We start from the raw sequence: 10,899 nt of genomic DNA, 5'->3' as shown, positions 1-10,899 counted from the left end.
AGAGAGAAAAATGGCGGAAAGAGAAAGAAGGGGGAGGTAGAAGAGAGAGGGAAGAGGGAAAGAGAAAGTAAAGAGGGGGATAGAGACAAAAAGAGAGTGAGCGAGAAGAGAGGAAGGGAGAGAGAGAAAGAGAGAGGAGGGGTTAATACTGAGCGCACATAGTTATAGGTTGAAGCAAACACCAAACCAGAGCGACGTCTCATATGCTCCATATTGAATCTCAGAGGACACAGCCACACAGGACTGGACGTAAGTCTTCTGGAAATTACTAATCAACACATTTAAGTATACGTTAAATGACTTTTTCAATTTTATTTATGTTCTATATCATTGAAGTGTAACATGGGGCGAAAGGTAGATTTCAGTGTAATATTTGATTACATTTGTATTTCATAATAATGGTTAATTCAATACTGATAACATACTGACTTTGCAGCTATATTGACTGCATTACATATGAACAGGAACATAGTTGGAAGACTCCAGTTGTGTTTGAGTGAAGGTGAACTACTAAATGAATGTAATGCTGTAGATTTGTGCATTTGAAGTTGTATGTGTTGCTACCAGGTAAAGGCTGTATGCTGCTGCTAGGTAACTGCGATAAACATGTAGACTATGAGTTTTCAAACCTTTCAGACCAGGGCACCCAAAATCATCATGCAACCAACTTGAGACTCCCTCTGCAAAATGAAGTTGATGATGTAATAATTTCAAGTGACCTGTTGAATCAGGTTCATTTGATTTGTTTTGCTGTTTGATCTGATGTTGTCAATTCAGAAATTACTTACTTGCGACCTCCAATTAGGGAACCATTGTAGACCAACCTTATTAGGACAAGGACAAGTGTGTATGTCTGCAATGCACATCTGATATGTAAACAACTAAACGATCATTTTAGATTCACCATTGAAAAATGACTAAAATAAATGTTCATTTATTTAAAGTTAAAGTCTTGAGCAAGTCTGATCCCTTGACTCCACACAAAGGCCTATACAGGACACCACATTATTATAATCAGATACAAAATATAACATTACTACAGTAGCAGCTTGGAGGATTCATTTGAGGGAGTGGAAAAGATGATGGATGACTTTCTGACACGTGTAAACCAAACATAGACTATCTTTTTGCTTTTAGGTGTGACACAATGCTCACCCCAAACTGCTCCCTTGAGACTGTCTCCAGTGTTGGGTCCAACATGTCCATTGGGTGCCCTCACTCCTCTCTGCTCTGTGGGATAAACATGTCTCTTTTGGTTAATGTTAGCTCTGTGGATCTGGACGAGCTGTGTTTGAGCGAGGACGAGTACCTAGCACTTCACCTGGGACCTCTCCGATCACCCATCTTTGCTCCGGTCTGCGTCACCTACCTGAGCATTTTCCTCGTGGGGGTCTTGGGTAACTCTTTGACTTGTGCTGTAATTTTGCGTTACAAAGCCATGCAGACACCCACAAACTTGTACCTGTTAAGCCTGGCCCTATCAGACTTACTCGTACTCCTCCTGGGTATGCCTCTGGAGTTGTGGGACATGTGGCGGAGCTATCCATTCCCATTAGGAGAGGGCGGTTGTTACTTCAAGACCTTTCTATTTGAGACAGTTTGCTTTGCATCTGTGCTTAACGTCACCGCCTTAAGTGTGGAGAGGTACATAGCGGTGGTGCATCCTTTAAAAGTGAAGAGCCTCTCCACCCGCGCCCATGTCAAGAGGGTGATTGTGATGCTTTGGGTGATGGCGATGATCTGCGCCGTGCCCAACACAAGTCTACACGGGATCCTCCTTCTACCCCCCAAGTTTGGACGGCCCTTCCCACGCTCAGCTATGTGCTGTGAGTCAATGCTTACTTTTATTATTTCATGTCTCTTTATTTCAGTGTCTTGCCCAATGACACCACGATAGGGCAGCGAATCGTATCAGTAAAAGCATGTTGTTTGAGACTTTCATTATTTTTGTTTAAATGGCAATGATTCAAAATCTGTACTGTTTATGCTCAGGAAATTTATATTGAAGACCTTTTTTTTTTTTTAAGATAAACTGAATCAAAAATGGTCATCAATCAGTTTTAGGAAAAAGACAGATAGATAGAATGGATGGTTAGAGACTAGACCAATAACTATCTGGTAATCCATGGGTTTCAGAGTGATGAAAATAAGCATTGTTGCCATGGAAATCAAGAATACAAAACAAACAGGAAGCTTAAAATGAAACCAAGAGACATCCACTTTAGAGCACCTGTGATATTATAACACCACATCTAATCCCTGGACCTGTTTTCCTCTTTTTTAATGTGTTTGTCTTTATCAGACCTTGTGAAGCCCACCTGGATGTACAAATTGACCATCCTCATCTCGTCTCTGGCCTTCTTCGTGCTCCCAGTGCTGGTCATGGGAGCGCTGTACTTCCTTATTGGCCTCACACTGTACAGGGAGAGGGGCATGAAAGCCCTCTCAGCCATGTTTGGAGTGGACAGTGTGTCAGAGGATCACATGCAGAGGCTGAGCAGACGCAACCTGCAAGTGACAAAAATGCTCTGTAAGAACCGCCTTTGTTTCTATGGAGACATTTCTCTTTTAATAAATGACCTTTATTATGTCATTTGTTTAGTATTTAAAGTTCTATTTTTATTTTTGTATGAGTCACTGTATTCTGATGATGTTGAAGTCATAGATGGAGCTGTTTTATAAGTAGATGGTTGGATAGGTTTTAAAATAACTCGTACGTGCTCTCAACTGAAAAAGCCACATACCAGGTGAATTCCGACTCAAACTTTTGGAACATAGATAAAATATTATCTATATAATCAACATAAAACTTGACCAGTTCAAATTTGATATTACTGCTCCTGACTGGGTGCCCCAGTGGCATTGAAGGAATTTCCAGGGACAATAATTCATTGGATGTATATAGTAGTTTTCAAAACCTGGTGGTAGTAACTTACTGTTGTAGCCACAGCTGCCCTGAGGTAGACTGATGGAAATGAGGCCAATCTGTGCCACTGGCCCTTCCGACCACAACCAATCACTCACTCACACCACATTCACACGAGGCAATGTGGGTGAAGTGTCTTGCAGATTGACACAGCAACCATTTTCCACTAGAGCCACTGCTGTCCTGTTACTGCATAACCTGTTATTCCCAGCAGTCTCCCACCCAAGTAGCAACCAGGCTCAACCTTCCTTACCTTTTGAGAGTGGTATGGTGGTACTGTTTTGGTCACTGTATTGTTAAAATTGTAAGATAGGATCAATGCCTTACCAGAGGTCTTTCTTCACTGAGTGCTTCTTTTCATAATCATCGATATTATTAAACTATTAATCTTACACCTTGTTGACGCTCTACAATATTTAGCATTGGCCCAGTGCTCTGACCTGTCTCCCCCTGCAGGTGTCCTCGTGGTGGTTTTCAGTCTGTGCTGGGCCCCCTTTCACGTGGACCGCCTCATGTGGAGCTTCCTCGACACCTCGTCCCAACTGCAGCTTATGATATTTGAACCAGTGCACATAGTCTCGGGCGTCTTCTTCTACCTGAGCTCTGCAGTCAACCCCGTCCTCTATAGCCTCATGTCCACGCGCTTCAGGGAGATGTTTAGTCACCTGACCTGTCCACACTACAACTGGCTCAACCACTCCAGCCTGCGCCTCACCCAGCGCAGCACACTCAGCCATAAGGCACCCAGCAACACCAAGGAACTGTCATAGTGGATGTAAACACAGAAACATATTTAAATATGAAGGTGACACTGACTTAATTGACTTAATTAATAAACAGTAAACCATAAGACTGTGAAAAATGTATTTGTAAGTCAATAAAATATGAACTAAAAGATCCTCAGCAGGAGTATGTTTAAACCTCCATCCCCATGTGCTGCCAGTGAGCTAATTGTAAGTGTTTGGCACATTTTTGATTTGATAAAAGAACCACAACATGTTTCCATCTTGATTAATACATTGTGATTCAGCCCTTTGCTGATTCTGCTAATTTCCCTTGTATGAAGGGTCAGTGAAGTGCATCATTAGCCTTAATTTCATCATGCACACACAGTTATAGCTCATGCAGTAGTTTCATTGGTGGAAAGGCAGCTGCTTGTGTTAAATTTCGGTCATGTATGACATATATGCTACCCATTCTGTAAACATGCACAGTATTCTAGGAAATGTGTTCCTTTGCAGTTGTTGTTGGTGTTAGCATACACATTGTATTGTTTTAGGTGGTATTGTAATTTAAATAGGCTATTTGTGTCAATGTAAACCTCTCAAGATGTTAACATTTAGTCTGTTGAAGCTATGGAGTGAATTTTGTTTACACATTGTATTAGCGAGAAAATGTTTGTTTTTTCATTAGTAAATCTTAGTGTCAGTCTTTTGAAGTGTAACATATTTTTCCAACTGTGTTTTGTAAAATAAAGATCAGGGATATGGGCCCTTCAAACGTGTTTCATTTTGCATGAACATTTGGATGTTAAGACCTTTTATTACCATGGAAACATAACTCACCATACCACTAGACAACAGCTAGCCTATAAATACAGAAATAATATTTATTTGTTAATCAACAAACTCAAGTAGTTTACACCATCTCTATTTCGACATACTATTCAGAAAAATGAAAAAAATAAAATAAAAAATACCACCCAATTATTATTCTGGGTGCCCAGGTTTGTTGAGAGTTGTTGCAACCAGCATGACTCAGTAACATTGTGCCCTTGAGCAAGACACTGTCTATTGCCATGTTTTTGTCAACAGCTGCAATAGTGCCTTGGACTGTGAAAAGTGAATAAATAATACAAAGGGTGTTTGAAAGAACTTCATATCACATCCTTCTTGAATCTAAATGATTTTTGATAGACGCTGGTTTCAAGCAAGTCTCTGAATTTGCCCTCTTTGATCTTGTCAGCTCTGGGGGAGATAAGGGTGAATCATTACAACCCCTAACACTACAAACAGTATGCTATACCCTTCTCATAAGTCCAAATAAGACCTGTGCAGCAAAGTCAAGAGGCAAACCACCTCTTCACCAGCCACATCACAGCAGAAGCAATCACTGCAGAAGAACTCACTGTTAACAGGGCCCATATGACCGCTACAGTTTACAAGAGCTCAACACTAGAATCTCTAATGCATTTATCATCTCAATGTGTGTCAGAACATTACTGTGTACCACAAGGTAAAAAAGGAGCAGCCTAGCTGCCTAGCTGTTGTTAAAATAAAAGTGTTTCTCTATAGCACTGTATAGTTCCAGTATTGTTATATTATGCCTTGTGTGTCCATTATCTATTGCCAAATCTCAACAATCATGTGCACAAAACCCTCATAATAACAAATCTAAATAATGTGTCATAAAATAATCAAAAAACACACCTTACATGCTCCATTTTAGGTGGATGAATTCAATATGACAGAAAGACAGCAGTATACTAAGCTCAAAGTCAAAGTTGAATCTAACTGAATGAGTGTGTGTTGCCTGATATATTACATAGCGTTTAGACCAAGGACTAATGTAATGCAATAATAAAAATCTGCATCAGTCTATTCTTTAACATGGGTTGATAAGGACACTTAACAGTTGTTTTGCCTTAATACGGCTTTTATGTTTTACCTGAAGATCACTTGCTGTGTCCTCATTGTAACTATGCCACTACATTAACTGTACAATCATAAGTAAACCCAAAGAGACAAAAACTCTAAAAAAGAAGTTTAATCTCAGGGCACAAAAGACATTAATAAAAAAGTATATGGACATGCTCTGGTGGTATACTTGCAAACAAATGTGGATTCTAATTATTCTATTAACAAGATTAATTCACAAGTGTGTCAAGGGGTTCATGTGCCCTCATCAAAACTGCCAGGAACATTTGTGTAACAGTGTGAAGTGTACTTTTGTGCTGAGGGTGCACTTAATTAAGATGTACATCAGTGGCTTTTTGCATTTTTTGCTTTGGTCCTTAATTAAGACACATCATGCCACGTTACAAAAGCAAGTACAGTATGTAGTCCCTGAGACAGTCCCTGTGTTTAGATGAAAAAAAGGAAATAAAAACAGAAGCAAAAACATTTTAAAGAAAAACTAAACAAGGCATAAAACTATTTTTGTAAACAATAGTCAAACCATAGTCAGTTACTGCATGCAAATGCTACAGTGCACAGCTGATGTTTTTAACAGTAGAGCTGCATAAGCACAAATGCATTGCTATCAACAAATGCAGTCACAATTAGTCTACACTTTCCTAAATGAAAAGTGGTTGAGGCAAGATTTATCCTTGGCTGTAGCCCTGGTTTTAGTCGCACGTGAGTCACAAGACTACAATCTCACTCGTGTAACTACGTTCTCCTAGTATGATTTCAAAGAGCCTTGGCATGTTTTGAAAATATTTTTGCAGAGTTTGTTTACAGTACAATTTCAAGACCACTGGGTGAGTATATTCCTTAATAAAACCATAAAAACAAGGCAATGTAAAAAGTAATGTAACAAATCCTTTGAACACAGCAAGCAACATCACACAATAAAAGAGAACATGCCCAGAGCAGTGTGGAGAGAGGCCAAAATGCACTTCTTCAGTGAAATCCCTTCATACTTATAGGTCTTTAGGGCAGTACTTTTTCTCAAAACGGGCCACGTCAAACTTCCGCTGGCAACCTTTGTAGTTCATGTAACGAATCTTCCCAAAAATAGGTCTCTCAGCCCAGCCCTGGTCATGAATGCCACAAATAGACCACATACAACCTGCAGCAGTGGGACAATGTAGTTAGACATCACAAAATCTTCACAATAAGTCGTATTAAACATTGTTTTTTTTATGTTCTTACCAACAAACCCGTTAGGGTCTTGGCCATCTAGAGAATAGCGGTCGTTCAGGTACAGGGCGATAGAGAGTGCCTCCCCTGGTGAACTCGTCCATTCCAAGATCTTTTTGGCCCAATACATGCGCAAGAAGCCATGCATCTTTCCCTCAGAGACCATTTGGAACTAGAGTGACACAAGACAAAAGTGAGTAGTGATTACATGGTATTTTATCATTAAGTCCACCAAGAAGTCATCACATTATTTCTTCATTATAGGTCTAGAAAATCTTGAAAAAAGTGTAAATATAGAAACTGATTTGCTTTTACATTGTCATTATGTTCATTTGTAGCACAACAAGAGTTTAACACGAGTAACATAGTATTTTATTTATCTCTAATTATGTAAATAAAAATAATAATTAAAAAACGTGATAGAGATAAGTTTATTACTTGCTAATAACTGTATTTAAATAAGTTACTATAGAGACCTGAGCTCCGTTCCAAAGTTTGTCATGTGTTTTGGCCTTCTCCAGCTGATCCCTTGTGTACACGTATGGTCGCTTGTCTTTGGCGTGATCTTTAAGTGTCTTCTGAGCCCACTCATATGCCCCTGAATACCACAGGTGAAAACAAACAGCTTTAGGTTAATTAATAAAAGCCCTCAAAAAGACATAGGCCTATTTGGTTTACGGTCGAGTATGTTTTTTTCACTGAGCCACAAAACACTGAACAGATTCAAAGGGCACTATGTAACTTTTCTGGTCTGCCAACTACTTTTCTCCACAGAGATGTTATTGCTTTACCTACGATGTTCCACTGTATGGCACTACACATATTCATCTTTCAAATTACAAAAACAAAACAACAAAACATGCAAGGGAGTTCACCTGTTCACAGATCTGACCTGTAAGTCACCTTCATGGATATTGATGATTATTGACATACTGTGAAACATTCCAGGCAAAGCAAATACATCAACTTAGAGACAAGCAGGTGACAGACCTTCCACCATAAAAGTTACATAGTGCACCTTTAAAATGTGAAAGAATGCACTATTTAGAGGTTTAAAGTAATAATCCCTATAATTTAATAATAACTGACAGGCGTTCTGCCAATGTGCTGAAAACGTTTAGTTTCAGGAGATATTTTTTACTCACCCTCAACACTGTCATACTTCTTGTTGTAGTAGCAGAAGTTGTCCGTGAGCTCTCTGCGGACCACCAGCTCCTCAATGAACGGAGCAGCCGACTCCCCACCTTTCTTCTTGACTTGCAGTGCCACACGCTGTGCAGAAATTTGACCTAAAATATGGACAGTGGTTATAATGGAAGAATGTCAGAAGATTAGAAAATTTATACAAAGTAGTAAACTGAGTTTTATGGGTAATTTCAGAAACTACTTCTATGTTTTTCATAATTACAGAGTTGTTATCTGCACAGTCATCCTTCCTGTAGCTGTCATATACTAAAAAGTAAATACAGTCTTGTTTTTGAATGTATGAACTTTATCGTAAATATATAAGTATTACTTATTGAATAACATATTTTTATATACACTGCCTTGGCAAAAAAAAAGTCACCACCAAAAAAAAAGGTCACACACTAATATTTCGTTGTTCCACCTTTAGCTTTGATTGCAGCACACATTCGCTGCGGCATTGTTTCAATAAACTTCTGCAATGTCACAAGTGTCCAGTGTTGAATTAATTTTTTCACCAAGATGATGATGGTAGAGTCATGACCAAGATGATGGATGTAGAGTCTGACTGCTGTGCAAAGCTTTCTCCAGCACATTCAAAAGATTCTCAATGGGGTTAAGGTCTGGACTTTGTGGTGGACAATCCATGTGTGAAAATGATGTCTCATGCTCCTGAACCACTCTTTCACAATTTGAGCCCGATGAATCCTGGTATTGTCATCTTGGAATATGCCCGTGCCTTCAGGGAAGAAAAAACCCATTGATGGAATAACCTGGTCATTCAGTATATTCAGGTGTCAGCTGACCTCATTCTTTGAGCACAGACTGTTGCTGAACCTAGACCTGACCAACTGGAGGAGGCTTGCACCTCTTTGCTTAGTTAAATCTAGGTGGCGACTTGTTTTTTGGCCAGGCAGTGTACTTTGCATAAATTTTATGATTTTTGATAGAATTAAACATTTGGGAGTAGGGCCACTGACCGAACCGTATCCAGGGAGAGAGCTGGCTCAGCGCAGCTGCGTTGGGGTCATTGCGCTGGGCTGCGAACAGTTTGAGACGAACATCAATGAAGGACTCCAGCATGGCCATCCCTGCCTTCATACCAGGTTTAGCCCACTCCGTCTCTCCCACCGTCTTGTCCACTTGCAGAGACTCCAGCTCTTTGACCCAGTCCACCTGCTGTGAGGACAGAGACAAGGACTTAGATGAGGACAAACTTCAATTTCTGGACAAAATTGAGCAAAGCCACTAGAATATTCATGACAGAAGCTGCAAATATAAACTGCACTAAAAAGTCTAAACCTTGAGACAGTGTGGACTGTGAACATTATTTATTTAAAACCCCCTCAAAACTCTAACTAAACTCTAAAGACTGTAGAGTAGACTTTACTGAAGGACTCTGATAATGACTTAATTTCATTCATCGCCTTTTGCACTTACTTTGGCTGTTCTGGTCGCTGTGTGGGGATGTTTCTCGACTAAAGGAAATTCTGTGAGGAATTCTGACAAAACCTTGTTAATCTTTCCTCTAATGGTTCGAGCAGCATACTCCAACTTTGGGGATGCCTCCCAACATGGCACTATGTTATGCGCGTCAACCTACAACACACAAGTCTCTTAATGGTCTGAAAATGTTATCAAATTTTGATTAGTGATTGTATCTTTACCTGTATAAAAGGAATGTCTTTTGGGAGCTTCTTTTTGACATCTTCCAGCCACTGCAGAGGTTCACGGAGAGGGGAGAAGTCTGTCACCACAACTCCCAGACTGCGATCGGACACAAAACCAGGCAGGACGTCTCCAGGTGGACCATGTAGGAGGTGGAACTCAACACCTAAAGTTTTAAGCTCCTAGAGAAAAAAACAACTCAGAGTTACTGAATGAGCAAAGAAAAGGATGAAAACAGTGTCCACGTGTAACACAAAGTTTAATAAGGAAGCATATAACGCTGTAATAAAGCATTTAAATGTGTTATTAGGAATAGTATGAAATAATTGTATCCTGCCAGGAAATGAACACAAGTTAATTTCCTGGCATGTCAAACGTTTTGTTATAGGTAGGCCTGAGATGAGTAGGACGGGTCTATAAGAACACTATAACAGTTTTATTAGGCCCTTTCCTACCTGTGAAACCTCCTCGAGGCCTTTTAACAAGAAGCTGAAATGCCTGTAAGTGGAAAGTTTGGATTTAGGCACCACCAGGCAGAAACAGACGTGCAGAGGGAGCGCTTCCTTCAGAGCCAGCCGCTGTGCGTGGATCAGAGCCCAGTTATCTGAAGAGGACACAAATGCAGTAGATATTACTCAGTATGTGGGGTAATGAATGTAGAGCCCCAACAGCTTACCTTGGATCCTCTGGTCTCTGTTCATCCAGTACAGAACGCCCTCTGCGCCTTGTTTTAGTTTTTGGGTATCGGTGAGAAATCGGAGGCGTTTTTTGTTGAATTTCATTTCCTTCTTCGCGGCCCTCTGCTGCAGCACTTGCTCCTGTAGCCAGCCGTCTGCTTTTTTCTCGAAGGTCAAGTTAGGTTTCTTGCTGGGCTTCTCGGCGCCAGCATCAGTGGTAGCCTTGCGCTTTTGCGACATGATAGGTTTGCAACGAAGTGAATGAAACAGGTGGAAATGTGTATTCAGAGGACGACGAGAACACTTCAAAGGTCCTTTGGGTGCCGTCACACAAAACCTGTAATGTAGAAGCAAGACGTTAAACGCTGAAACGTGAAGGCAGCTAATAAATAAACAAAGTTATTTCCAGCGTAGCAATTATTTCAATACTCACGTGCTCACGAAGGTATAAAGCATGCACAGACTGGATTCTGACACGTATCCAAGTGGTCTTCTCTTATTCAACCAGTTACATGAGCATTTCTTTACGAGTTTTGTAACCACCGTGTTTTTACCCAAGTGGACTTCACTTCCCAGAATG

At 40.2% G+C, this 10,899-nt stretch overlaps 2 protein-coding genes across 2 annotated transcripts; one reads left to right on the top strand and one right to left on the bottom strand.

Moving 5' to 3' along the window:
* Positions 1–1,147: 1,147 nt before the first annotated feature.
* LOC117384806 (neuromedin-U receptor 1-like) lies at positions 1,148–3,696 on the top strand. The gene is made up of 3 exons (XM_033981957.1): positions 1,148–1,826; positions 2,303–2,530; positions 3,383–3,696. The coding sequence occupies exons 1-3, from the start codon at positions 1,148–1,150 to the stop codon at positions 3,694–3,696; spliced, it is 1,221 nt and encodes a 406-aa protein (XP_033837848.1).
* A 2,219-nt stretch (positions 3,697–5,915) lies between these two features.
* On the bottom strand, positions 5,916–10,898 carry cpdp (CPD photolyase). Its single transcript, XM_033982309.2, has 10 exons — positions 10,753–10,898; positions 10,319–10,656; positions 10,098–10,246; positions 9,642–9,824; positions 9,415–9,573; positions 8,955–9,153; positions 7,935–8,078; positions 7,266–7,387; positions 6,802–6,961; positions 5,916–6,718 (listed from the first exon to the last, which is right to left on the bottom strand). Exons 1-10 carry the CDS (start codon positions 10,773–10,775, stop codon positions 6,570–6,572), a joined length of 1,626 nt encoding a protein of 541 aa, XP_033838200.2. The 5' UTR covers positions 10,776–10,898; the 3' UTR covers positions 5,916–6,569.
* Position 10,899: the final 1 nt, after the last annotated feature.

This window comes from Periophthalmus magnuspinnatus, chromosome 17 (assembly GCF_009829125.3).
Source record: "Periophthalmus magnuspinnatus isolate fPerMag1 chromosome 17, fPerMag1.2.pri, whole genome shotgun sequence".
In the NCBI taxonomy this organism is placed as follows: domain Eukaryota; kingdom Metazoa; phylum Chordata; class Actinopteri; order Gobiiformes; family Gobiidae; genus Periophthalmus; species Periophthalmus magnuspinnatus.
Note: the sequence above shows the minus strand (reverse complement) of the source record. Positions and strands in the feature narration are given on the sequence as shown.